At 45.3% G+C, this 27,501-nt stretch overlaps 1 protein-coding gene across 1 annotated transcript; it reads right to left on the reverse strand.

The window, feature by feature from the left end:
* LOC117354470 lies at positions 1–27,501 on the reverse strand. The gene is made up of 3 exons (XM_033932076.1): positions 27,266–27,501; positions 21,771–21,824; positions 1–3,194 (listed from the first exon to the last, which is right to left on the reverse strand). Exons 2-3 carry the CDS (start codon positions 21,802–21,804, stop codon positions 1,699–1,701), a joined length of 1,530 nt encoding a protein of 509 aa, XP_033787967.1. The 5' UTR covers positions 21,805–21,824; positions 27,266–27,501; the 3' UTR covers positions 1–1,698.

A 27,501-nucleotide genomic window follows, 5' to 3' on the forward strand; every position in this document is an offset into this window, starting at 1 on the left:
GTCTTTCACAACAGAATATGGACTTTTCCTCCAGGAACTTGCAAACCTTTCTTAAAACCAGCTACGCTATTCGCTCTTACCACATCTTCTGGCAATGAGTTCCAGAACTTAACTATTTTCTGAGTTTGTCCACAGTGGGCTTAAGCACAGGCTGGGTGGTTCCATGGTGGGTTTCCCAGGATCTGGGCCGATGTCTTTCCACCCCCTGTTTGCGTGCATGAGATCCAGTGGGGGGTTGAGGTCTCCGGCCAGTTTGTTGGGCCCAAGAGGCAGTCTGAAGAAACAAGTAGTCTTGCTTCCAGGTTTGTTGAGGCAGAGGTTCTCCCTGTACACTGTTTGCAGCTTCCAAACTTGCAGCTCCCATCACACAGCATGGCACAGCCTGGGAAACAAAATCGGGTGAGGGGTGGTGTCTTTAAAATCATTTTTTTTTAAGATTCTGTGGATAGAGCTAGGTTCCCCTACCTCTGGAGCATCCCCTACTCTGATGGACCTTACCATCACAATGGTGTTTTTGGTAATGTTCACCTCTGTCCGATGAGTGTCAGAACTTCAGGTTTAGTCATGCAGAGATCCATTCCTCAGAATCTCCGATTCAGATGTGATTTTATGAACAATCCTATTTTTCTTATCAAAAGTGGTTTGCAGCTTTCATATCAACCAAGAAGTGCGCTTACCTGCCTTCATCAGGATTGAGAAAGACTGCTCAGGTGTTAAAACTGTTGGATGTGTGCAGACTCTTGCTGCAATATCTAGAGGTTATGAACAATTTTGATTGATCATCTGTTCATATTGTTGGGGGCTGCCCGTAAAGGTCAACCAGCCTCAAAAAAGACCATTTCATGATGGATCTGTATGGTCATTTCTTCAGCCTATATTGGAAGTGGAAGACGCTCGCCTATATCCATGAAGGTGCATTTCACTAGACGAGTAGCCAGCGCCGTAGCGAGGGTGAGGCATCCAGAGATGCCCTTCTCCACATGAAGAGCCTCTCTCCCCTTAGGAGGGAAGGAATAAAGTTAGAGTTTAGTTTGTTTACAACTACTTGCGTGGTTTGACATTAGTCAGAGGAGAGCATGAGAAAAGTACTTGCTGTGGCCTGCCAGAAAAGATCTGGTCCTGGCTCATGGCCCAAAGTAAATAAATGTGTTATGGCAAACCCTAACCAAGTAGCCAGGCCAATTTGTAACAGACCCCTTTGGTCCCAGATCACAGCCCAAAGAAAATAAATGTGATATGGCAAACCCTAACCCAGTAGCCAAGCCAATTTGTAACAGACCCCTTTGGTCCCAGATCACAGCCCAAAGTAAGTAAATGTGTTGTGACAAACCTAACCCAGTAGCCGGGCCAAAGGGGTCTGTTACATTATGTATTGCAAATGCTTAAGTTTTATCTGTTATATGTTTAATGATATGAGCAGAACAGACATGTATCTCGGGAGTTTCCCCAAAACCCTCCCTCTTCTGTGTCCTCTCCAGGGCTGACCATCTACTTTGGTATGAACTGAGGAACTGGAGGGCAGCCCAGAAGGATAGGAGGCAGAGCAAAGGAATGCTAATGAAGTTCCCTACAAGAATTTTCACGAGAAGGGATTGACTACCCACGGGTTCAGGAATGGAGTATCTGTCTACTAGAAAGAAGATTACCGAGGTTTCCTTCATTCTGAATTTTTGGCTTCATCAGTTCCTGGTGATAGCCCTAGTTTTTTGCATGTTCTCCGATCTCCTGCAGAAATTCATTCACATTAGACACATTTTTCTCAATGTACTCCAATGTTGATATCACATTAGGTTTTAGGGCAGATGATTGCAAATAATTAAAATTCTTTTTTGATTTCTCGATAAGGTCTTTGATTTTATTTTTTGTCGATTCAATCGTTTTCTTCAGCTCTGAAATTGCTTTTTCTGTTTTACTGATCATGCTATCTGCTGAATCTTCATTTTCTACATTTTCCAATTCGTACCTGTAGCTTTCAAGGGAATGGTAACTGATTCCACATTGACTTGGACACTTTTTACAGTTTCCAAATATATCTATAGATGTACAGGCATAATTTGCAATATTGATGTTCGCAACAAAATACTTGCAGGGATAGTGGCAAGTGTAATTACATCGTAGGCACGTGAATGCATTCTTTTCTTTGAGGTCTATCTTTACTGTCTTTTTCTGTACTTCGTGAGCTGAGTTTTTATTCGTATCCCTTTCATGCTGGTATTGTAATAGAGCATTTTGTTCCATTTCTAGTTCTCCTTGTTTAGTAAAACATGCTTGGATCTGACATAAAATCTCTTTTAGTATCCTCTCATACTCCTTGCGCTCGTTCAGGACATTCACTGATAAAGTTAAATTTTGCTTTTTTGAGTTTTCTAAAGACTGAAAAAATTCCCCCAGGTTCTTTGTTCCTTCCCTCCAGAACCTCTCTTGAAAATCTTTTTCATCTTCTACGCTTACGGTAAAAGGTAAATAATTATTAAACTTATAATATTTAAGACTGTTGTTTTTATTACATTGATTACAAGCAGATTTCATGAGATCTTGGATTAGACTGGAGATTGCTTTTCCACTGGAAAAGGTTATAAAAAAGCAAATCTTTTCTTCTATCTCCTTACCAAACATGCCAAGAATCGAATCATACATATGTTTGTGGGCATCAGTCAAGCGAACTGAAGAATCTGGCAACACAATACAAACAGCATCAATGTGTGAGATGCCTTGTGGAGAGGAAAAGAGTGCTAAGATCTGATCAACTATTGTTTCGTCTTTTTCGACTAGTTCAAATCCTGGAGTATCTACTATGGTCAATGAATAAGGAATTATAAAGTTTTCTTGATGATTGAGCTCGTAGACTGTAGTTATGCATGTTTTATTCGATATTTGAGACCTTACTTCAGCTTCATCTGTTATGTTTAATCGAAAGGAATCCTCCCAGTTCACTCCCTGAATGTAGTTGACCATGGCATAGACAAGGGTGGATTTTCCTGTTCCAGTGGCTCCAAGCAGCATAATTGCCTTGCTAGCTAATCCTTCGTGGGCTTCTCCAAAAATGTACTTTTTAAACTTTCCATCCTTATCAACATATTTATTTTTAAGAAGGAGACTGTAAGTTGCAAATTGCCCTGCTATGTCATTTAGCTTCAAAATGTTTCTTAGTTTTCCTTCTTTCTCCAATTCTTCCTCTGAGTTATTAGCAGAATCTGCAAAGAGATAACCAATGTCCAATTAACAAGTACTTAATCAATAACAAAGAGGACTACTTCCTACATAATAAAGAGGTGGTTTTTTTTAAAGGCACATTGTCCTGGGATGCTAAAAGCACACACTAGGGTAGACATGGGCCACTACAGTCTTTGAGGGCCAGAATCCAATCAGGTTTTCAGGATTTCTCCAATGAATATGCATAAGATCTATTTGCATGCACTGCTTTCAATGCATATTCATTGGGGAAATTCTGAAAACCCAATTGGATTCCGGCCCTCGAGGACCGGAGTCCTCCATGTCTGCACTAGGGCAGGGGGTCCTTAAATTCAATACTCGAGGGCCGCAACCGAATCTGGTTTTCAAGATTTCCACAATGAATATGTTTGAGATCTATCAGCATGCAATGGAAGCAGTGAATGCAAATACATCATATACATCAGGGGTCTCCAAAGTCCCTCCTTGAGGGCCGAATCCAGTCGGGCTTTCAGGATTTCCCTAATGAATATGCATTGAAAGCAATGCATGCACATAGATCTCATGCATATTCCTTGTGGAAATCCTGAAAACCTGACTGGATTCGGCCCTCAAGGAGGGACTTTGGAGCAGTGGCGTACCAAGGGGGGGGGCGGTCCGCCCTGGGTGCACACCCCAAAGAGGTGCACAGCTGGCCACCCTCCAGTGTTCTCCCTAGGGCAGTGGTCGGCAAACTGCAGCTCGTCTACAGCAGGGGTGCCCAACCTGCTTCCCTTTCCTTTTCACTGCCCTCCCCCAAGCCACCGCCGCCATTGGGGAACAGGTCGGCCCCGTGTTCTGAGATCTCCCTGCTTCTCTTCCCTGCGGGGCCGACCAACTCTCGCCACCCGACATCAGTTCTAATGTCGGAAAGGACGTTCTGGGTCAGCCAATCGCTGAATCAGATTGAGCAGACTGGATGGACCATTCGGATCTTTATCTGTCATGTACTATGTTACTATGTTAAAATTGACGTCGGGTGGCAAGAGTTGGTCGGCCTGCGGGGAAGAAAAGCAGGGAGAACTCGGCGCCGGCCTGTTCCCGATGGCGGCAGTGGCGGCTTATTCCCCGGTGGCGGTGGCATGGAGGAGGGCAGGGAGAAAGAAAGGGGGATGGGGACAGGTAGCCAGAAAGAAAGAAAGGGGGCAGGGTGAAACAAAGAAAGAAAGAAAACAATAGGGCACGGAGAGAGAGAAAGACAGACATAGAGAAAGAAAGGAAGCATGGAGAGACAAAGAAATAAGGGGGCAGGGTGAAACAAAGAAAGAAAGAAAGAAATGGGGCAAGGTGAGAGAGAGAAAAACAGACATACAGAAAGAAAGGGGGTATGGAGAGAGAAAGAAAGAAGGAGACAGGGTGAAACAAAGAAAGAAAGAAAGAAATGGGGCACGGAGAGAGAGAGAAAGACAGACATAGAGAAAGAAAGGGGGCATGGAGAGAGAAAGAAAGAAAGGAGGGGGCAGGGTGAAACAAAGAAAGAAATGGGGCATGGAGAAAGAGAGAGAATGACGGGCATGGAGAGAGAAAGAAAGAAGGGGGCAGGGTGAAACAAAGAAAAAGTTGGGGGAGGGAATGAAGTCTGGAGGAGAGGAAGCATACAGGAGGCTGAAAGAAGGGAAGAAATATTGGATGCACAGTCAGAAAAATAAAGTGCAACCAGAGACTGATGAAATTACCAAACAAAGGTAGGAAAAATGATTTTATTTTCAATTTAGTGATCTAAATGTGTCCGTTTTGAGAATTTATATATGCTGTCTATATTTTGCACTATGGCCCTCTGTGTTCTCCCCAGAAATTTTTTCCAGCCAGGTGGCATGAAAAAGTAACCGGGTGGGGCGGGGTGGGGAAATTTGGTAGTGGGGAAAATTAAATGTATACTATTTTTATTAGTTAATTATTATTTTCCAATGCTCAATATGACTTCCTTTTTTAAGGTTTGACACTTGTGCCAGAATATTTTTACTAAATTTAAGAAGTATCCAATTCTAGAAGTGAATAATTAGATATTCACCCTCTTTCAAATGGTATAGAGGTTTAAAAAAGGGAAATGCGTTAATGAAGTCATTAGGTTCAATCTAACCATTTATTTCTGCATGAATTTAAACAACTAAAAAAAAAAGATACATATAGCTCATCCAGTCATACAAGAAATGGCTGTACAACACCTCTAATAATGTTTTGATCATTAGGTTCCTTCCTGAGGTCTCACTGAGGATATGAAATAGATGCTATCCCCACTTCCAGACCTCTTCCACATAATTTATGGAGAGGTGTTACTGAGCCTTGAAGGACACCTGTGTGATTGATCTTTATCTGCTTCTTTTTTATTTTGCTATAGTGCAAAACAGTATAGGTAAAGATGCAGGTAATAATTAGCAATGTATTAAAAATATTTTATTTTTATTTGCTTATAATGTCATTTGAAAGCTGCTTGATGATAATACAACTTTAATTTAATTCTTTATAATGTGTGTGTCTGTGTGTTGGAGGGGACAACACCTACGTCAACAGTAAAGTTAGAATAGGGTCATTAAATCCAGTGGTGTACCTAGTATATATGACAGCCAGTGCTAATCATTTTTTAACAATTCCCTCCTCTATATAAAAAAATATATTTTTAGTAATAATCCATGAGTCACACAATAAGGGTGCATCTAGGAAAAGGCAGCATCTTAAACACTGCAGTGAGCACTAGAACACCAACACACGCATTGTAAAACTAAACAAACCAGATCCTACACAGTCAATTGATCTGTAGTCGATGCTAACAGAAAGCCATGTCCTTTTCATACACACAGACAGATACACCCTCGCCCAATATGGAATAATCACAAACTAAAAATAGAAATATGTAGACAAAGTTAAACTGAACCAAGAAACCAGACTCTGCATACAATGCAACACCACAGAAACAGTGACACATGTCCCCTAATACTGTGCAAAATATAAAGACAGTAGATGTAAATTTGAAAAAAACTTCTACATAACAATCACCACTTTACAAATTAACAAATAGAAATAAAATAATGAGAAATATGAAAATACCATTTTATTGGACTAATCCATTTTTCAATTAGCTTTCAGAGGCAAAATCTTTCTTCAGACAGTACAGTATACAGCTGTTATGGTGTCCTGTCCTGACCTGAGGAAAGTGGTTTAGTCCCCCCCCAAATTGCCTTATTTCCATTTCCTATTGATAAATTTTAATCAATACAGTTACAATACTACTTGATTCCACATAAAGCAACAAAAATATTTTTTTCTACTTTTTGTCGTTTCTGCTTTAGTCATCTTCTCTTCACTCTCTTCTTTCTATTCAGCATTTGTTCTCGATCCCTTCCATGCAACATCTGTCCTCTCTCTTTGCCCCTTCCACCCAGCCTCTGCCCTCTCTCTACCCCTTCCATCTACTATCCACCCTCTCTCTGCCCCTTGCATCCACTGTCTGCCCTCTCTCTGTTCCATATGGTATCTTCCCTTTTCTATGTCCCTTCAATAAACTCTATATCCTGTTCCCTTTCTCTCCTTTGTACATGATTTATTTCAGCTTCACCCCCTCTCCATTTTTTGTCTCCACCCCTCCCCTATGCTCTGGCATCTCTCTCTTCTCCTTTCATAGAAACATAGAAACATAGAAAGATGACGGCAGAAAAGGGCTACAGCCCATCAAGTCTGCCCACTCTTCTGACCCACCCCATCAAGTCTGAGTGCTAATGACCCAGATCCTTAGCTCGACCCCCATAGGGATCCCACGTGGATGTCCCATTTATTCTTAAAGTCTAGCACGCTGGTGGCCTTGACCACCTGCACCGGAAGTTTGTTCCAGTGATCTACAACCCTTTCTGTGAAGAAATACTTCCTGGTGTCACCATTAAATTTCCCTCCTCTGAGTTTGAGCGGGTGCCCCCTTGTGACCGAGGGTCCCCTGGGGAAGAATATATCGCTTTCCCGCCTCGACACGACCTGTGATGTACTTAAATGTCTCAATCATGTCTCCCCTTTCTCTACGCTCCTCAAGAGTGTATAGCTGTAGTTTGCCCAGTCTTTCTTCGTATGAGAGACTCTTGAGTCCGGAGACCATTCTAGTGGCCATTCGCTGGACAGATTCAGCTCGAAGCACATCTTTTTGGTAGTGTGGTCTCCAAAATTGCACACAGTATTCCAGGTGAGGTCTCACCATGGCTCTGTAAAGCGGCATTATGACTTCAGGTTTGTGGCTGATGAAGCCTCTATTGATACATCCCAACATCTGCCTTGCCTTGGATGAGGCCTGCTCCACTTGTTTGGCAGCCTTCATATCTGCACTGACGATTACTCCCAAGTCCCGTTCTTCTGAAGTCCTAGCTAGTGTTTCCCCATTTAAGGTGTAAGTTTTGCATGGATTTCCGCAGCCGAGATGCATGACCTTACATTTCTTAGCGTTGAAGCACAGCTGCCATGTCGAGGACCAGTTTTCCAACGTGATCAAATCCTGCGTCATATTATCCTTGAGATTGCTTTCACTTACTATATTACACAGTTTGGCGTCGTCGGCGAACAATGTTACTTTACCCTGAAGCCCTTGGGTCAAGTCCCTTATGAATATGTTGAAAAGGGATGGTCCCAGGACCGAGCCCTGCGGCACTCCGCTAGTCACTTCCGATGTCTCAGAGAGGGTGCCGTTGACCACCACCCTCTGAAGTCTTCCACTCAGCCAATCGTTGACCCATGCAGTTAGTTTCTCACCTAACCCCATCGACTTCATCTTGTGCAATAGTCTGCGGTGTGGGACACTGTCAAAAGCTTTACTGAAATCCAAGTACACTATGTCCAGAGACTCTCCCGAGTCTAACTTTCCCGTCACCCAATCAAAGAAGCTGATTAGATTGGATTGGCATGACCTACCCCTAGTGAATCCATGTTGACAGGGATCCCTTAGGTTCCCCTCGTCCAAAATCGTGTCTAGTTTACCTTTAAGTAAAGTTTCCATGAGTTTACATACTACTGATGTGAGACTTACTGGTCTGTAATTTGCAGCCTCTGCTCTGCAACCTTTTTTGTGCAGAGGAATGACGTTGGCTGTTTTCCAGTCCAGGGGGACTCTCCCCGTACTTAGGGAGAGATTGAAGAGTACTGCTAACGGTTTTGCCAAAACATCGCTTAGCTCTCTGAGCACTCTTGGGTGCAAATTGTCCGGTCCCATGGCTTTGTTCACCTTAAGTCTTGACAGTTCACTGTAGACATCAGCAGGTGTGAACTCAAAATTCTGAAATGGATCTTCCATGCTTTGCTTCATTTCCAGCCTTGGCCCGTGCCCTGGTGCCTCGCAGGTAAAGACCGAGCAGAAGTAATCATTCAGCAGTTTGGCTTTATCGGAATCTGTTTCCACATAATTCCCGTCTGGCGTTCTAAGGCGTACTATCCCATTTGTGTTCTTCTTCCTGTCACTAATGTACCTGAAGAAGGATTTGTCCCCTTTCTTAATGTTCTTCGCTAGAGTTTCTTCCATTCGAAGTTTGGCCTCCCTGACTGCTGTTTTGACCGCTGCAGACTTTGTCTTGTATTCAATGTTTGCTTCCTTCTCCCCGGTGCGTTTGTATAAGAGAAATGCTCTTTTCTTCTCCTTGACGCGGTACGAGACCTCATCAGTGAACCATTTGGGTCTCTTGTTTCCTTGTTGTTTATTTACCGATTTAATGTAGCGGATAGATGCCTCATGAAGGGTCGACTTCAAGGTTGACCACATAGCTTCCACATTATCAGTTACTTCTTGAACCTGTAGTGTCTGATGAACGAAATCTCCCATGCGTGCGAAGTCAGTGCCCCGGAAATTGAGTACCCTTGTTCTTGTTTGAGATCTAGGGAAGCCTTTCCTAAGGTTAAACCATACCATGTTATGGTCACTGGTGGCTAGCGTTTCTCCCACCGAGACCTCCGAGACGCTTTCCCCGTTCGTAAGTACCAGGTCCAGGATGGCCTGGGCCCTAGTAGGCTCTAGCACCATTTGTTTGAGCTGTACTCCCTTCATGGACGCTAATATCCTCCTGCTATCACAAGTTGTCGCTGAGAGTGTGTTCCAGTCTACATCAGGCATATTGAAGTCTCCTAATAGAACAACATCCCCCCGCAAGGTGATATTCTCAATGTCTTCGATTAATTCTGCGTCTTTGTCCTCCGATTGTCTAGGAGGTCTGTATACCACACCAAGGTATAGGCATTTTTCTCCGCCTCTGGCCAGGTTTACCCAGATAGATTCCCCAGTATACTTGACATCCGTGATCCTGGTTGTCTTAATGTTCTCTTTGATGTAAAGTGCTACCCCTCCTCCTAACTTACCCTCTCTGTCTTGGCGAAGCAAGTTGTATCCTGGTATAGTCATATCCCACCCATGAGAGTCCGTGAACCATGTTTCGGACACAGCCACCACGTCTAAGTCTGCATTAACCATTTCTGTTTCCAGTTCTAGAAGTTTATTCCCCAGGCTGTGTGCGTTAACATACATAGCTCTCCACTCTTGGTGTTTACTAAGCTCCTTATGAGTTAAGGTGTCTCCTAGCGAATCTGTTGCAGTAAGGGTATTTACCTCGGACTTAGAAGCGGAGTTTTTGTTCGCCACCTCAGGATTGTTACTTACTGCTCCGGTGTAAAAGTGGGTACCCACCCCCGACTTACCTAGTTTAAAGCCCTTCGAAGTAGGCGGGCTAGTCGGTGTCCGAAGACGTTCTTACCTCTGTTGGTCAGGTGGAGTCCGTCTGGTCCCTGTAGTCCCTGTAGTGCCTCACCGTGATTCAGGAATCCGAAGTTCATTTCCCGGTACCATCGTTGTAGCCACTCATTCGTCTTCAGGATACGTTCGTCCCTGTCCCTTCCTCTGCCCCTAACAGGAAGAATTGAAGAGAATACTACCTGTGCCTCTGTCTGCTTCAGCCTCCTTCCCAGAGCTTCGAAGTCTCTAGCTATATCCTCCAGGGTGTTCTTGGCAGTGTCATTTGTTCCGATGTGGATGAGTAGCATTGGGAAGTGATCCTGGGGCCTTAGAAGTCGATCAAGACAGGCGGTCACATCTCGTATTCTGGCTCCGGGTAGACAGCAGACCTCCCTCGTCTGTAAATCCGGTCTGCATATTGGTCCCTCGGTGCCCCTCAACATGGAGTCCCCGATGGCTATCACTCTACGCTTCTTTTGGGGGTGTCGATCTGTTGTCCCCGGAGATGGGGATGTGTGTTGATCCTGGTCCTGCTCTACGTCGGTAGTCTCTTCCTGCTCTACGTCGGTAGTCTCTTCCTGCAAAACCAGGAATCTGTTCTTCAGATTCAGATGTGGAGTCGATGTGAAGCTGCCCTGGTGAGAGAAGGAGTAAGAAGGTGAAGAGATTGTAAATGGGGGGGGGGGAGAGGGGGGGTTTCCTACGTTTACCTGTGGAGGAGGTCACTAACTGCCAGGAGTCAGTGTCTCCATCCATCTCCTGAACTCCAGCAGTTGGTTTCTGTGTCGTCGGCCCTGGTGTCACCATGAGAGATCCGTCACGGGCCCGTTCCGTGATTTGGGATAGTTCCTGCACTATCCCATCGATATAGGCCTCATCCTCTCTGATGCCTCTCAGACGTTTCACCTCCTCCCTGAGGCTCCTTAGTTCCTGGATGATGTCGTCATCCTGCTGGCCGACCTCCTCTGTCTGTGTAGAGGCCGTAATGTACTGCTGTGGGATGGTCTCCCACTCCACCCATGGTCTGACATCTCTATCTCCTTCCCTTCTCTCCCCCCTCTCCAGTATCTGCCTCCTGTGTCCTGTCTTTCCCCTTTGGTCCAGGCCTCTCTTTTTCTCTCCGTCTTTCTTCTGCGAGGAGATCATGTTGATCTTGAACACTGAATAATTCTTCCACATTCTCCATATCACTGTACTGTAGTCTGGTCCAGCAAACTGCTTTGGCACTATTACATGGGTAATAGTAAATTCATTATGCATCAGCTTTCCACACATAATGCCACAAGTCTCTATTTCTTGTGCTGTGTTTATATCTGCCAGCAGCAGAAACTTGTGAGACAGATCCCTTGGCAATACTACACTTCGGAGCCCTTTGACCATCAGGTTCTGTATGGCTGCAGGCTTTAAGCTCTGTTTACTGGAGGAGACTGTCCAGCATACATAGTTGCATCACTCTTAAGGATCTGATCAGAGATTATATTAGACAAGGTGGTATTTTTAGGCTTGGAAAAACAGGATATGCTCTCAATCTGCTCCGATGCCTTCAAATGCCCTTTAATGTTCATCTGATCTCGGGCTAAATCTTACCTCCTGAGTTAATCTTCAAAGGTGAGCGGAGTGACAGCCATATCAGGCGCAGGCCGCAGTGAGATCCGTTTTGGGCCGCATCTTGTGCAGGGCTGGACTAAGGCAAGTTATAAGATTCCTTCCATCGCTGACCTATCTTCCATAAGTCAGCAAAGGAGGGAAGCTTACAACTCGCTGCTCTTGCTTGCTTCGGGCCTTCCTCGTTGCCAGGTCCTGCCTTCACGGAAACAGAAAGTAGGCAGGACCCGGCAGCGAGGAAAGCCCAAAGCAAGCAAGAGCAAGTTGTAAGCTGAGCTGTCTCCTATAGCGAACCCATGCTCCGGGGCGTGTGCATGCCGACTTCCCTTCTCTTCCCCCCTCAGGACGTGACTTCCGGTTTCAGAGAGAAGAGAAGGGAAGCGGCATGGACATGTTAGAGCCCCGGAGCATGGGTTCAACTCGCTTGCTGATGTTAAAAACTAAAAAAAAAAAAAAAGTCAGGCTCCTGCGATTCAGGCTGTGCCGAGTCAGCCCGGTAAATCTCCAAGCCGGTGAGAAGGTTTTTTTTTAATGTTGAGCAGAAGGCGGCAGCAGCAGCAGGATTGCATCGAGATTACAGCTGGGCGGTCATCTAAATTAGCTGGGCGGAGCGCCCGGCTGAAAGGCCCTGGGGAGAACACTGGCCCCCTTTTACTAAACCGCAATAGCGGTTTTTAGCGCAGGGAGTCTATGAGCGTTGAGAACAGCGTGGGGCATTCAGCACAGCTCCCTGCGCTAAAAAACACTATCGCGGTTTAGTAAAAAGGGAGGGGGTATATTTGTCTATTTTTGTATAGTTGTTACTGAGGTGACATTGCATAAAGTTATCTGCCTTGACCTCTTTGAAAACCCACGGAATATAAATGATAATTAACATTTTCTCTGCGTACAGTGTGCATTGTGTTTTTAAAATTTTATTGTTGGTAGATCATTTTGACTTGGCTGCGAAGGTAAGGGGGGGGGAGGGAGGGGAGCTGCTGAAAGACATCTAGTAATCCTTGCAGGCTTGACTGTGCAGGGAATTATTTTTGTAAAATCATGTTTTGTTATGTGACTGGCATTATTTAGATTTTAATTTCTATGAATGAATAGAATGAAAATGATATAAAATTACTTGCTTGTTTTTATATGCGTGCACTGAAGAAAAGTGGAGAGAGAGTGGGCTGAGCTGACTCGGAAAAAGCTGAATTGTTAAACAACTACTTCTGTTCGGTCTTCACCCGCGAGGCGCCGGGTTCCGGCCCTCAGCTTCAGAAAAAGGATGGCTCAGTAGACCCATTTAGTAATTTCAAGTTTACGACAAGCAGTGTCTACTGTGAGCTGTCTAAACTCAAGGTTAACAAAGCAATGGGGCCAGATAACCTACACCCCAGGGTGCTCAGGGAGTTAAGGGACGTCCTGGCGGAATCACTATCCGCACTCTTCAACCTTTCCCTTAGTACAGGTAGAGTCCCGTTGGACTGGAAAACGGCTAACGTCATTCCTCTCCACAAAAAAGGTTGCAGGACGGAGGCTGAGAACTACAGACCAGTGAGTCTCACATCAATAGTGAGCAAACTAATGGAAACTCTAATCAAACACCAATTGGATAAGATCCTGGACGTGGAGAATCTACGGGATCCCCGTCAACATGGATTCACCAAGTGGAAATCCTGCCAATCCAACTTGATCAGCTTCTTCGACTGGGTGACGGGGAAGCTCGATGTTGGAGAGTCCATGGACATTGTATACTTGGACTTCAGCAAAGCTTTTGATAGTGTACCACACCGCAGGTTGTTGTGCAAAATGAGTTCTATAGGATTAGGTGACACATTGACAAAATGGGTTGGAGACTGGCTTGGTGGTAGGCTTCAGAGGGTGGTGGTGAACGGCACCCCCTCCGACACGACTGCAGTGATAAGCGGTGTTCCGCAGGGCTTGGTCTTGGGCGCGATCCTTTTCAATATCTTTATAAGGGACTTGGCTGAAGGGCTTCGAGGCAAAATAACGTTATTCGCCGATGACGCCAAACTATGTAATATAATAGGCAAGAGCACAACGGACAATATGATACACGACCTACTCCTATTAGAGCAATGGTCTAGGACCTGGCAACTGAGTTTCAATGCCAAAAAATGCAAAGTCATGCACCTTGGCAGTCAAAATCCATGCAAGGCTTACACCCTTAATGGCGAGATCCTAGCAAGGACTGTGGCAGAACGGGACTTAGGGGTAATCATCAGTGAAGACATGAAGACTGCCAATCAAGTGGAACAGGCTTCATCTAAGGCTAGGCAGATCATAGGGTGTATACGTAGAAGTTTCGTCAGCCGTAAGCATGAAGTCATCATGCCATTATATAGATCCATGGTGATGCCCCATCTGGAGTACTGCGTACAATTCTGGAGGCCTCATTGCCGCAAGGATGTGCTGAGACTTGAGTCAGTCCAGCGAATGGCCACCTGGATGGTCTCAGGACTCAAGGATCTCCCGTACGAGGAACGGCTGGATAAATTGCGGCTATACTCACTCGAGGAACGCAGAGAGAGAGGAGACATGATCGAGACGTTCAAATACCTCACGGACCATATCGAGGTAGAAGAAGACATCTTTTTTTTCAAAGGTCCAACGGCAACAAGAGGACATCCATGGAAAATCAGGGACGGAAAGTTGCACAGTGACACCAGGAAGTACTTTTTCACCGAAAGAGTGGTTGATCGTTGGAATAAACTTCCACTTCAGGTGATCGAGGCAAGCAGCGTGCCTGATTTTAAGAAGAAATGGGATCGTCATGTGGGATCTCTTCACAGAGTTAAGTAGGGGAAGGTCATTAGGGTGGGCAGACTAGATGGGCCGTGGCCCTTATCTGCCGTCTTTTTCTATGTTTCTATGTTTTATGAGGACGCTGAAGGGAAATGGGGAAGAGAGAGTGGGGAGAAGATGCTGATTTATAAATGGACAATTGTACAGAATATTGTTTCTTTTTATACTTTAATATAATAAGTTCAATATAAAACATTTCAAGGCTTGTGTGGATGGAATCAGGTGGTTTGCGGGGATGGAAGCCGAACTGATGGGGAGGGGACAGAGACAAAATTTTTTACCCCGTTATCCTCTAGGCTCTGCCATGAATCGAGTTCGACTACGTGCAGACGAGCGGGGTGTCAGTCAGGTTGACTTAGCCATTGTAACACAAGTGGGCACAGGGTATAGCTCTCAAAAAAAATCTTAATCGTTATACTGCTGATTTTGGCTCTTTTGACTAATGAGTTTGCCTACCACTGCCCTAGGGCTTTTTAGCCGGGCGCTGCACCCGGCTAATTTAGATGATCGCCCGGCTGCCATCTATCGTGAATCCTGCCGCTGCTCAACATTGTATGCATTGTATGCAGAGTCTGGTTTCTTGGCGGTTCAGTTTAACTTTTGTCTACATATTTCTATTTTTAGTTTGTGATTATTCCATATTGGGCGAGGGTGTATCTCTGTTCTGTATGTATGAAAAGGACATAGTTTTCAGTTGGCATTGACTGCAGGATCAATTGACTGTACGGGATCTGGCTTGTTTAGTTTTACAATATATATGTTGGTGTTCTAGTGCTCACTGTAGTGTTTAAGATGCTGCCTTTTCCTAGGTACATTTTTGTTGTGCTTTATGTGGATTGTTACTAAAAATCATATTTTTCATATAGATGGGGTGTGTGTCAAAAAATGATGGGCCCCGGTGTCACATATGCTAGGTACGCCACTGCTTTGGAGACCCCTGACATACATATTCATTGTGAAAATCCTGAAAACCAAGTTGGGCTGTGCCCCTCTAGGACCGGATTTAAGGAAGCCTGCACTAGGGTGTCATTTTAGAAAGGTTGAGCACCATCTGTACATTTAAATAGTGGCTTTTAAATACTGCTGTATTCGTACATAAACTGTAGGCACTGCAAGATGCCTTCATTTGGAGGGGTGGGGGCAGGAGATAGGGGTCCTGGGCATGTGCAAAACAGTCCAGAAAATATGATCTCCCATTTTATACTGGGGATAGACATAATATTTCCTTGTTCCTATTTACATCTGCTTCAAGGCATGCATACCATATATACTGTAGTTGAATATAAACTAGCAGTACTAATACATCAAAATTTCAGCAAAAACTTTTTTTTTCTTTTTACACATACAGTATTCCCCCGGTCGTTCGCGGTTGGTGGTTCACGGTCCCGGTCATTCGCGGTATTTTCTGACCGTGAACCGCCGACCGCGAATGACCGGGGGAATACTGTATGTGTAAAAAGAAAAAAAACCGCCGCTCTGCTACCAAAGCCAGCCGTCCAGCAGGAGAGCGTGCTGGACCACCGCAACTTTAAAAATGTACTGGGGGGCTGCGGGTGGCTTCTTCAGGCTATTTTGGAAGAGCATGGAAATAATCTAACTTGTTAATTTATCCCTCCATCCCTTTTGGATGTAGTATGCTCATAACAGGATGAAGCCATAAAATGAGAATATATTAAAACGTATCAGATTAAATTATGAACCCCTGCAGATGCCTAGTTGCTCGAACTATCCCAAATGTTGAAATAGAGACCCCTATACAGACCCATACACAACATTTTTGATAATCTTGACTTGGCCGATTTTGATGTACCTCCCTATGAAACACCAATAGCTGATTTCCCCTCCCAAGAGCCACCACCACGTCAGTACTTTATTCTGATGTTTCTAACACACTAGTATAAGCTCTGCAGTCATGCCTACCTGACTTTTCCTTTGCATATTATCCTAATTATTGATCGCATGTTATCACATTGTATTAATAATTTTATTGTGACATGTTATGCTGCTCTGTTCCGTAGTATAGTATGGGTGGGCACTTGTCCTTTTCATTTTTACCATATACAATTTCAAGTACGTGGCCCTATGCCTGTGCTGTATGATTACTGACACAATCTACCTTCTGACCGAATATCCGAATGTCAAAGCCACCTGAAGAGGCTTTGAAGAGGGGATGAGAGGGAAAAGAGGATGAGATGAAGAAGAAGAAGACCTGGTGAGATACAGGTGAAGCAAAACAAGTCCTTTGGATAAAGGTGAAGTAACCAGACCTCATAAGAGAAAAACCCCCTCCCCTCCCTCTTGCTCTAATAAATCAGTATATGAACTGTAAAAGATATTTCATAACCCACTTGCCAGCTGGCCTATAGTGATTGAGAAATGTTCTGTTTCTGAGTTAGCTATGGTAAGCAAAAACTTGTAAGAAACAAGACTTAAATTCCGATGCATGGCACCTGGCCGGATATTATGCAAAGAGGAACACAGCTCATGGTCAGAAAAACAGAGTACTCAAGAACATTATTTAGCAAGATATATCATGTGTTACCACAGCAGAGAAGGAATTTTGGACTCGGAATTGCATATATGGTAAAGGGAAAAGGGCATTTGCAGGAAAGGGTTAGGCCTTACGGCAAACTGAACAGACGTATAAGATGACACAAATAGATAAGCCAATAAATGAATCTACGTATGTATTGACGTATAAGAAAAACAACCAATAAAGATGTATCATGTGATTTAGGCTAACGTGGTATTGACCACCAAAAAATGTATAAAATCAGGCCTATAAGCAGAAGTAAGGTGAACAGACATCAGAGGACCCTCAGGCCTGAGGATCACATCTGTTCCATTATATGCTGAATGATTTGAAATTGTAAGCTGTTACTGATTTGTTAATAAATGTATACCTATTGAAACCAGTATATAGTGTGTGGAGTCTCCATTACGAGGTAGGCCTAGACAGCGGCCTACTTCACTTCCCAGCACCAGACCATAGAAACATAGAAATAGACGGCAGATAAGGGCCAAGGCCCACCAAGTCTGCCCACCCCAATAACCCTCCCCTACCTTTCTCTGTGAAGAGATCCCACATGACGATCCCATTTTGACTTAAAATCAGGCACCTCGACCACCTGCAGTGGAAGATCATTCCAGTGATCAACCACCCTCTCGGTGAAGAAGTATTTCCTGGTGTCACCATGTAGTTTCCCGCCCCTGATTTTCCACGGATGCCCTCTTGTTGCTGTGGGGCCTTTGAAAAAGAAGATGTCCTCTTCCACCTCTATACGGCCCGTGAGATATTTGAACGTCTCGATCATGTCTCCCCTCTCTCTGCGTTCCTCGAGTGAGTATAGCTGCAATTTTTTCAGCCTTTCCTCATACGGGAGATCCTTGAGTCCCGAGACCATCTGGGTGGCCATTCGCTGGACTGACTCAAGTCTCAGCACATCTTTGCGGTAATGCGGCCTCCAAAATTGTACACAGTACTCCAGATGGGGTCTCACCATGGATCTATACAATGGCATAATGACTTTGAGCTTCCGGCTGACGAAACCCCTACATATACAACCTATGATTTGTCTAGCCTTAGATGAAGCTTTCTCCACTTGCTTGGCAGTCTTCATGTCCTCACTGATGATCACCCCTAAGTCATAAACCATCAGATGCACCCCCCTGTAGAAGAGAAAATTTTTTTCTTTGGTTTTTCCTCCTCTACAGGGGGATGCGTCTTATGGACGGGTGCGTCTTATAGGACAAAAAATACACGTTCTGCTCATTAATGCTGCCAGCGGCCCAAAGCTTACAAGTGGCAGAGAGAGGTATGAGAAATGTCGCGCCTGGTTGGAGGAAGGGAGTATTGGAGGTGGGGGATAAAGGAGAAAGCCGCCAAATTGAAAGGGAGGAAGGAAGAAAGAAGGACCACTAGGGAAAAGATAGGAGAGAGATGCCAGACCATGGGGAAGGGAGGGAAGGGTAACAGAGAAGAGAAGAGATGGATGGGAAGGAGACAGAGGTGCCAGACCATGGGGTTGAGGCTGGGACAGAACAAAATATGGAAGAGTAAGAAGAATGAGATGCCAAACCATGGGGGAGGGAGGGGAGGGAAGGGAAGGAAAGGAGAGAGATGCCAGAGCATGGAGAGGGGAGGAAGAAGGGATGGAGAGATGGAGACAGGGATGCCAGACCATGGGGTAGGGACAGGGAATAAAAGGGAAGAGAAGGATGAGGAAAGAGAGATGCCAGAGCATGGGGAAGGGAGGAGATATAGAGAGGAGAGAGATACCAGAGAATGGGGTGGGAGGAGATATGGAAGGGATGTAACCATGGGGGAAAGGGGAGGAAACAGAGATGCCATACCATAGGGTGGGATGAGAGAGAGATGGAAGAGAAGATTGAGATATCAGACCTGAGGGGAGGAAAAGAGAGTAGAGTTATACCAAACCATTGGGGTTGAAGAGAGAAAGAGATGGAAGGGAAGGAGATGCCAAACCATGGGGTAGGTGAGGAAGGAGAGGAGAGATATGCCAGAGTATGCCAGAGAAAGGAGAGAGAAAAAATGACCACTGGTGGTGACTAGAATTGTACACAGTATTTAAGGGGCAGTTGCATTATGGAGCAATACAAAGGCATTATAACATTCTCATGTTTGTTTTCTATTCCTTTCCTAATAATTCCTAACATTCTATTTGCATGCTTCACTCCCGTTGCACAGTGAGCTGAGGGTTTCAACGTCTCATCAACAATGACACCTAGATCCTTTTTCTGGGTGGTGACTCCTAATGTGGAACCTTGCATCGCATAGCTATAGTTTGGGTTCCTCTTTCCCACATGTATCCAGTCTTCTGGTACAATTTGCTCAGCAGTTGGCATGGATAATTTGCCATCTTTATTGTATTTATTTCTATTTAGCTCATACTTATTTAATAACAGTTCAAGACAAGTTGCATTCAGGTACTGCCCACAAAATTGGAAATGTTACAAACAACAGCAGCACCCTTTTCAAACTGGTCAACGACCTCTACAACCTAGAAACTCTCACCGACACCTGCTTTAACGAATCCACCTTAACCGCTAACACCCTTGCAGACTTCTTTAACACAAAGATACTAAAATTAAGATCATCGATATCTGCCCCAGCCAACCCCCACGGGGACTTCCCAATCCTTCTAAACTCAGACAGGCCCAAACCAGACCCAGGATCCAGAACAGATCTAAGCTGGAATCAATTCACAAATATCGACTGGCCAACTTTCAACACATATTTTAACAAATATTCCAATTCCTTCTGTAGACTGGATACCTGCCCCCCTAACGTTATGAAAACTGCCCCAATCCATTTTAAAGCCAATATGTTAGCATGGGTAAATCTATTACTAACCACGGGCAGTTTCCCAGCAGAACAAGGCCACATTTCAATAACTCCCATCATAAAAAACAAGAAAGAACCATCAAGCACCCCTTCCAACTACAGACCTATCGCAAGCATCCCGCTATTCACCAAAATAGCAGAAGGGGTGGTAAACGCCGAACTTACCACATACCTAGAAAAATTCAATATCCTAAATGACAACCAATCAGGCTTTCGCTCCAATCACAGCACCGAAACCATCATAGCCTCCCTCCTTGACCACATACATACACTCTTTAGCCTGGGATCTAGTGCCCTGATTTTACAACTGGACCTGAGCAGTGCTTTCGATCTAGTCGACCACGACATTCTCCTAGACTGCCTTGCCTACATTGGCATCTCCGGCCAGGTCCTTAACTGGTTCAACGGGTTCATACGGAACAGATCTTACAGAGTACTTAAAAACAATTCTCTCTCCTACTCCTGGGATAACTCCTGCGGGGTGCCACAGGGCTCCCCACTGTCCCCCACCCTGTTCAATATCTACCTCACCTCCCTAGGAAACCTCCTGCAAAGCCTCAAGCTAAAATTCTTTATCTACGCGGACGACATTACCATAGTCATCCCTCTAACCAGTTTCACTCAAGAACTCCTTAACTCCCTCACAAGCATACTTAGTCAGATAGAACTCTGGATGCTATCCTACAGATTAAAACTAAACCCAGACAAAACAAAATTCTTCCTAGCAACCCCCAAAGACAAAATCAAAGACACCTCAATTCAAGTAAAAGGATCCATATTTCCCCTCGAACAAACTTTAAAAGTACTGGGTGTAACACTGGACAAACATCTATCCCTCGAGAAACACACTGATATCACAGTCAGGAAAAGTATCTCGACACTATGGAAACTCCGCACCATAAAAAAATACTTCGACGACTCCTCATTCCGCCTCTTAGTACAATCCTCCATCCTCAGCATACTGGACTACTGCAACATCATCTACTTGAGCTCCTCAAAGAAAACCATCAGGAGACTAAGGATGATCCAGAACACCGCAGTCCGCCTCATATTTGACCTGAAAAAATGGGACCATATCACCCCTTTCTACCACAAACTCCACTGGCTCCCTCTAGAATCCAGAATCATGTTCAAATTCGCCTGTTTTTGCTACAAAACAATATTTGGTTTATCCCCAAGCTACATCACCCCCATTTCACCCTCAACCACAACTACAAGAACTCCCGTAAAATTCAACTCTTCGCCTTCCCCTCCCTAAAACTATGCCACTCAAAAAAATTCCTCGACAAAACCTACGCCTTCTAAGCCGCCAAAATAAACCCTCGGCTAGCCCAAATGGTCCTCAAGGCCTACAACTACCTCGACTTTAGAAAACTGCTCAAAACTCACCTATTTCGAAACCAAGACCCTTAATGCCCCTTTTATATCCCCCCCCCGCGTCCGATCTTCTCCCCTCCCCCGTCCCCCTCCTCTCCCCCCTACTTCTCTCCTTGCTGTTCGCAACCCTACGATCATTTTGATATGTAACCTCTTGTAACTACTCTCTCCTTGCTGTTTGCAACGCTATGTTCAATTTGATATGTTACCACTTGTAACCACTTGTTCAATTTGATATGTAACCACTTGTAATCTCTGTCTAACTAATGTGAACCGCCTAGAACTCTTCGGGGTATGGCGGTATACAAAAATAAAGTTATTATTATTATTTCTGTCCTCAGAGGCTTTTTCTACCTTCCGCTGGTACTGCATTCATAGTAGAGGACCCACATTCAAAAGAGCCGTTGATTGCATCACCAAGAATTATGCATACATTTTTTTTAATAAAGTTGAATTTATATATTTTTTCTTGCTAAAGCTATATTGAATTTATAAAGAATCATCTGCATATCAAAGATTTGTTAATCTTCTAGAAGCCAAGTGAAATTCCAGCTGCCTTAATTCATCTTAGTACCAGAGAATCATCGGTTTCATGCTCTCTGTTTTCAAGAATGTGACTTCATCTACTATCCAAACTAAGATCATATGCCATTGCTGTAAACACTGCATGGCCAATGCAGAAATTCTACTAAATATTGTTTAAATAAGTGACAGCAATTTACTTACCTTGATTGTAGTAATTTGATATTGGTTTTAGCATTATGTCTGATCTTGGCTCACCTGAAACGAAACAGCATTGTCAGAATTCAATAAAACATGTAACCTCCGGGGCTCACCCTAACCACCCTGCAATTGCTTAACCCTACAGGTAACAGGTTCAGGTACACCTTCAGGTTTCTGGAGTATATTTTGTAGGGCTGAGCTGTCTGGTACCTAGAAGGATTCTAGGATGCTCTTCCAAGAGAAGTGGTACTACTATTTATCACTTCTATAGAAACATAGAACATAGAAACATAGAAAATGATGGCAGAAAAGGGCCACGGCCCATCAAGTTTGCCCACTCTAATGACCCACCCCCCCTAACTTCTTCCCCTAAGAGATCCCACATGCCTATCCCATTTTTTCTTAAAATCTAGCACGCTGCTGGCTTCAATTACCTGCAGTGAAAGATCATTCCAATGATCAACCACCCTTTCGGTGAAGAAATACTTCCTGGTGTCGCCATGAAATTCCCCCCGCCCCTGATTTTCAGCGGATGCCCTCTTGTGGCTGTGGGTACTTTATAGTGCTAAAAGGTGTACGCAGTGCTGTACGTTTTGACATTTAATAGACGGTCCTTGCTCAGAAGAGCTTACAATCTAATTTGGACAGACAGACATGACATATAGGGTTAAGGATGCAGAATAGAGAATGACACGGGGAAAAAATCTGTCCCCGTCACCGCCCCGTCCCCAGCCCACCATCCTCTGCACCGCCCCGTCACCGCCATTCCATTCACCGCCCCATCACCGTCACTGCCATCCCTTTCACCGCCCCGTCACCGCCACTGCCATCCCATTCACCGCCCCGTCACCGTCCCCGCAGCATCCATATAAGCCTTAGTACTCTAATATTTAGCGTATTCCATTCTTATAAATCAAAGTTCCTGCTGCTGAACTAGAGAAAGAGATGTTCAGCTGGCAGGGCTTTGTTTATAAATTTTTATTAACACAACTAATATACCACCATAATGTTTCCAACAGAGGACAAGTATGCAATAAATGCATTTTGCTGTTTTAATGCCAGTGCTCAGCAGAACAACAGACAGCAATATGGACATTCACCTTATGTAGTACTTTTTTAATATATAAAAATAGGCAAAATTAGTTGCTGTTTTATCATTATATTTTCTTGCCGTTATAGTATTCTTCATTGATCATTTTTCTTTTTAAATTCAAAACAAATTCAACCTATCTTGTGTCCCAGCATGAATTCATGTTTCACTCAATTGGCTGTTTCAAGGGAATTAACCCTCCAACTTCCATTTGCAAAAATACCCAATATTGTTCCTTCTATGAGCAATATTTAAATTATGAGGAACAACATTGGGTATTTTTGCTGAATTGTGTGACACCATTTGGGCTGAACATGAAGATTGAAAATGCCTGGTTAGCCCTGAACAGATGATTTGAACAGCCAGGAGCCTGTCCTGGCCATTTAAATCATTTTGAATATCTAGTCCAATGATAACAGAATTAGGGTGATTATAGAAACATAGAACTTTGTTGATCACTAAAAACAGTGGAGACTAAGGGTCTATCAAGCTCAGCATCCTGTCTTTGACACTGGCCAGTCTTGGTCTTTGGAACTGCCCATTGTGTCAGAAGCAATAGGGATTAAGTGACTTGCCCAGGGTCACAAGGAGTGTAGTGTAGCTCTAACCACTGGATTTAGAAGTTGGCTTCTTTTGGGATCTTTAACTCATCATCGCTAGGACTCGAATCTGAGTTAGAAAGTTGCGCGGGGACAGAAATCCCACCCGTCCCCACCCATCCCCGCCAAAGTCCCACCCGTCCCCGTGAGGAATCCCACCCGTCCCCGTGAGGAATCCCTCCGTCCCCACCCGTCCCCACGAGGAATCCCCTCCGTCCCCACCCGTCCCCGCGAGGAATCCCCTCCATCCCCGCCCGTCCCTATAAACTTCAGAAATAGTTATTTCATTTAATTATGCTACTGAATTAAAGGCTCTGGTAGAAACCCATTTACAAATAAGCAAAAAGACTTTATTAATTTGAAAATATTAATTGGGAAGAATACATACTTTGCAAATGGGTTTCTACCAGAGCCTCTAATGTTTATAAATTTTTATCAACACAACTAATATACTACTTTATCCTGAAGCAAAATAAAAAAAAAGAAATATAATTATTTTCCTACCTTTGTTGCCTGGTTTCTGCTTTCCTCATGTTCTCATTCAATTCCTTCCATCCACTGTCTCTCTTCCTTCTGCATCTTCCATTTGCTCTGTTACTGTGCCTCTCCCTTTCTTCCCCCTTCCAAATTGGTCTGGCACCCATCTTCTTCTCTCCGCTCCCCCCATAGTCTGGCATCTGTCTTCTTCCCTGCCAGTGTCTTCTCCCTACTCTCTCTTCCCCATTTCCTTTCAGCGTCCTTCTCCCCCCATCTTCCCCATGTCCTGTCAGCGTCCTTCTCCCCCCTCTGTCTTCCACATGTGCTTTCAGTGTCCTTCTCCCCCCCTCTGCTTCCCCATGTCCGTTCAGCGTCCTTCTCCCTCTCTGTCTTCCCCATGGCCTTTCAGCGTCCTTCTCCCCCCCCCCCTTCCCCCCCCCGCCCTTCCCATGGCCTTTCAGCGTCCTTCTCCACCCCTTTGTATTCCCCATGTGCTTTCAGCGTCCTTCTCCGTCTTCCCCATGGCCTTTCAGCGTCCTTCTCCCCACTCCTTCTCTACCGCCCCGGGTGCAGCACAGCCGGCCAGGTCCCCTTACTTTTGTGGCACTTCCCCGACCGACTGACAACAGCCCCGGTCCGACAAACCTCCCTGCCCTTAACTGCGAATCTAAATTACCTTATTACAGCTGCTGTAAGAAGATAATTTAGATTCGCGGCTACAGGGCAGGGAGGATTGTCGGACCGGGGCTGTTGTCGGTCGGTCGGGGAAGTGCCACAAAAGTAAGGGGACCTGGCCGGCTGTGCTGCAACCGGGGCGGGGTGTGGCGGGGCGGACCGCCCCCTCCCTTGGTAGCCACTCGAACCGCGAGGCTACTCTCCTCCTTACCTGCACTGCCTGCAGCACAGAGCCAAACGGAAGTCTTCCCGACGTCAGCGCTGACGTCGGGAAGACTTCCATTCGGCTCTGTGCTGCAAGCAGAGAAGGTAGGGAGAAGAGCCGCGCGACTGAGTACATCCAGCCCCGCAGGAACCCCGCGACCCTCGGAGGCGTCCCCACGGGATCCCCGTGACCCTAGGGGGCGTCCCCACGGGATCCCCGCAACCCTAGGGGCGTCCCCACGGGATCCCCGTGACCCAAAGGGGGAACCCGCGGGATGCCCGCGGGTCCCGCGGGATTCCCGTCGTCCCCGTTCCCGTGCAGCTCTCTAATCTGAGTCCGTGGCACCTAACATAGAATGGAATTAGTATGGCAAAGTAATGAAGAATGGTCCAGCAGCCCCCACCCTCCCTCCACCTCACCTTATATTCGTTCCGAGTTTGCCGGCTTCCTTTTTCCCTAGCCGCACGCGTTCAAAAAGCCGTGCATTTAGCCAGCTCCCTCCCTCCACCTCACCTTAAATTTCGAGTTTTCTGGCTTCCTTTTTTCCGAGCCGCACGTGTTCAAAAATCCGTGCACGCGCGCGAGTCAATCAAACTTCTCCTCTCCTGCAACTTCCTGTTTCCGGTTGCTTCAGAGGAGAAGATTGATTGACTCGCGCAGCCGCGCATGCACGGATATTTGAACACGTGCGGCTCGGAAAAAAGGAAGCCGGAAAACTCGAAATTTAAGGTGAGGTGGAGGGAGGGAGCGGGCTAAATGCTACGGGCGGGCGGGCGGTGGCTGCGGGGACCGCGCGATCCTTGATACCTCACTGCGGAGACAAGACCATTCACCGCCCCGCGGGCGGTGAATGGCCTTGTCCCCGTCGCCGCAGCGACTGCTAGTTTTCTTCCCCGTTTTCGGCGGGTGACCCGCGGCTAAAATGCGGTGGCCGCGGGTAAACCGCCACCGTGTCATTCTCTAATGCAGAACTCAAGGTGAGAGGAGTTACAAATTGAATGCACTCTCAAAGAGATGGGCTTTTAACTGGGCCTTGAATATGGCCAGAGGCAGAGCCCGTTGTAGAGTTTCGGGCAGCATGTTCCAAGCATGCAGTGCAGCAAGGTAGAAGGGACGGAGTGTGGAGTTGTCGAAGGAAGAGAAAGGCACAGACAGGAGGGACTTACCAGCTGAGCAGAGCTTACCCGGTGGGGGGGGGGGGGTGGAAGAGGGGGGGGGAGGGAGAGAGTGGGGAGATCATAGTGGAAGATAAGTGAAGAGAGAGAGTGAGGGGGCAGCTGAATGAGTCCATTTGTAGGTCAGTAAGAGGAGTTTGAATTGTATTCGGAAACGGATGGGAAGCCAATGAAGTGACTTTAAGAGATGGGTGACGTGAGTGTATAGTGGCTCTCATGGAACATGAGTTGTGCAGCTGAATTCTGGATGGATTGGACGGGGGCGAGATGTCTAAGTGGTAGAGTTAGAACAGTGAACAAATTCAAAAATGCATGGGATAGACACAGGGGATGCCCACATAAGAAGAGGATGGAAACACAACATGACTGTTTTCTTGGATAGGAGTGGCAGGAACTGAAGCCAATGTTGGACAGACCTTTACGGTCTGTATCCCACAATAATATCAATAACTTTATTTTTATACCGCAATGCCTCGTGGTTCGGTGTGTTTTACAATAAGAAAAAGCTGTAAAATACATAGCGATATTACATCATAATATCATATATTAAAAAGGTACATGGTAGGTACAAATATACATATTTGTCAAAAAGATAAGTGTTCAGGAGTCTTCTAAATGTCTGGTAAGAGGGCGAGGTCGTCATCAAATCACCAAAAGATTTATTCTATTTCCCTGCCAGAAATGGCGACACCAAATTCCTCCCCCCCCCCCCCAATAAAGGGAAATAAACCTTAATTCTAGAACACTAGGGAAAATGACTTAACAGCAACCCATTGATCCCATAGTGTAAAATGGAATAAAACATTAATGTGAAAAAAGTTTCACCAGTCATACTTCTTCTCTCTATCTATGTAGGAAGCGACAACCATAAAGTGTCTACGGTCCAAAGTTTATTAAAATTGTAAAACAGAAGCTCTGTATAAACGGATGTCCCTTCTTCCACTCTGCCCCTGATGCTTTTAAACAGATAACCTAATGCAACATAAAGAGACTTTTGGCATCCAGCTCCACTCAACGCTCTTCTTAGTTCAGACATTAGGAGCTCCTTTTACACAGGTGTGCTACCGGTTTCAGCGCGCGCTAAAATGCCCCACACCCTAGCAAGTAAGCGGTATTTTTTCGGCTAGCGCGCGCGCACTATAGCGCACGCTAATCCTGCGCGTGCGCTGAAAAACGCTAGCGCACCTTTGTAAAAGGAGCCCGAGGTCTGCTGCGCAAGAGGCTGAATAGTTTCATCCCTAAAAAAAAAAGCAGTTTGGGAGTTTCTCAGTACTCACCGCGAGGTCTTTGGTTTTAAAGTCAGGGGGGGGCTCTTGAGTTTTTGAGGAACGGCAGCGAGCTTTCCCCACTCAGTCCGAACCCTTCCTCTTCTCTCTTAGCAACCGTCACAGGACAAGTTTCATTTCCCTGGGTGAGGCCGGGCTCCTCGTCGACGGGCTTTTCATTTGTCAGGGACTGAAAGGAAGGAGCTCTGTTCCCGCCCTTCCTGAAGAGTTCTGCTCTGGCAACCCAG

Source organism: Geotrypetes seraphini, chromosome 2, assembly GCF_902459505.1.
Source record: "Geotrypetes seraphini chromosome 2, aGeoSer1.1, whole genome shotgun sequence".
Lineage (NCBI taxonomy): Eukaryota > Metazoa > Chordata > Amphibia > Gymnophiona > Dermophiidae > Geotrypetes > Geotrypetes seraphini.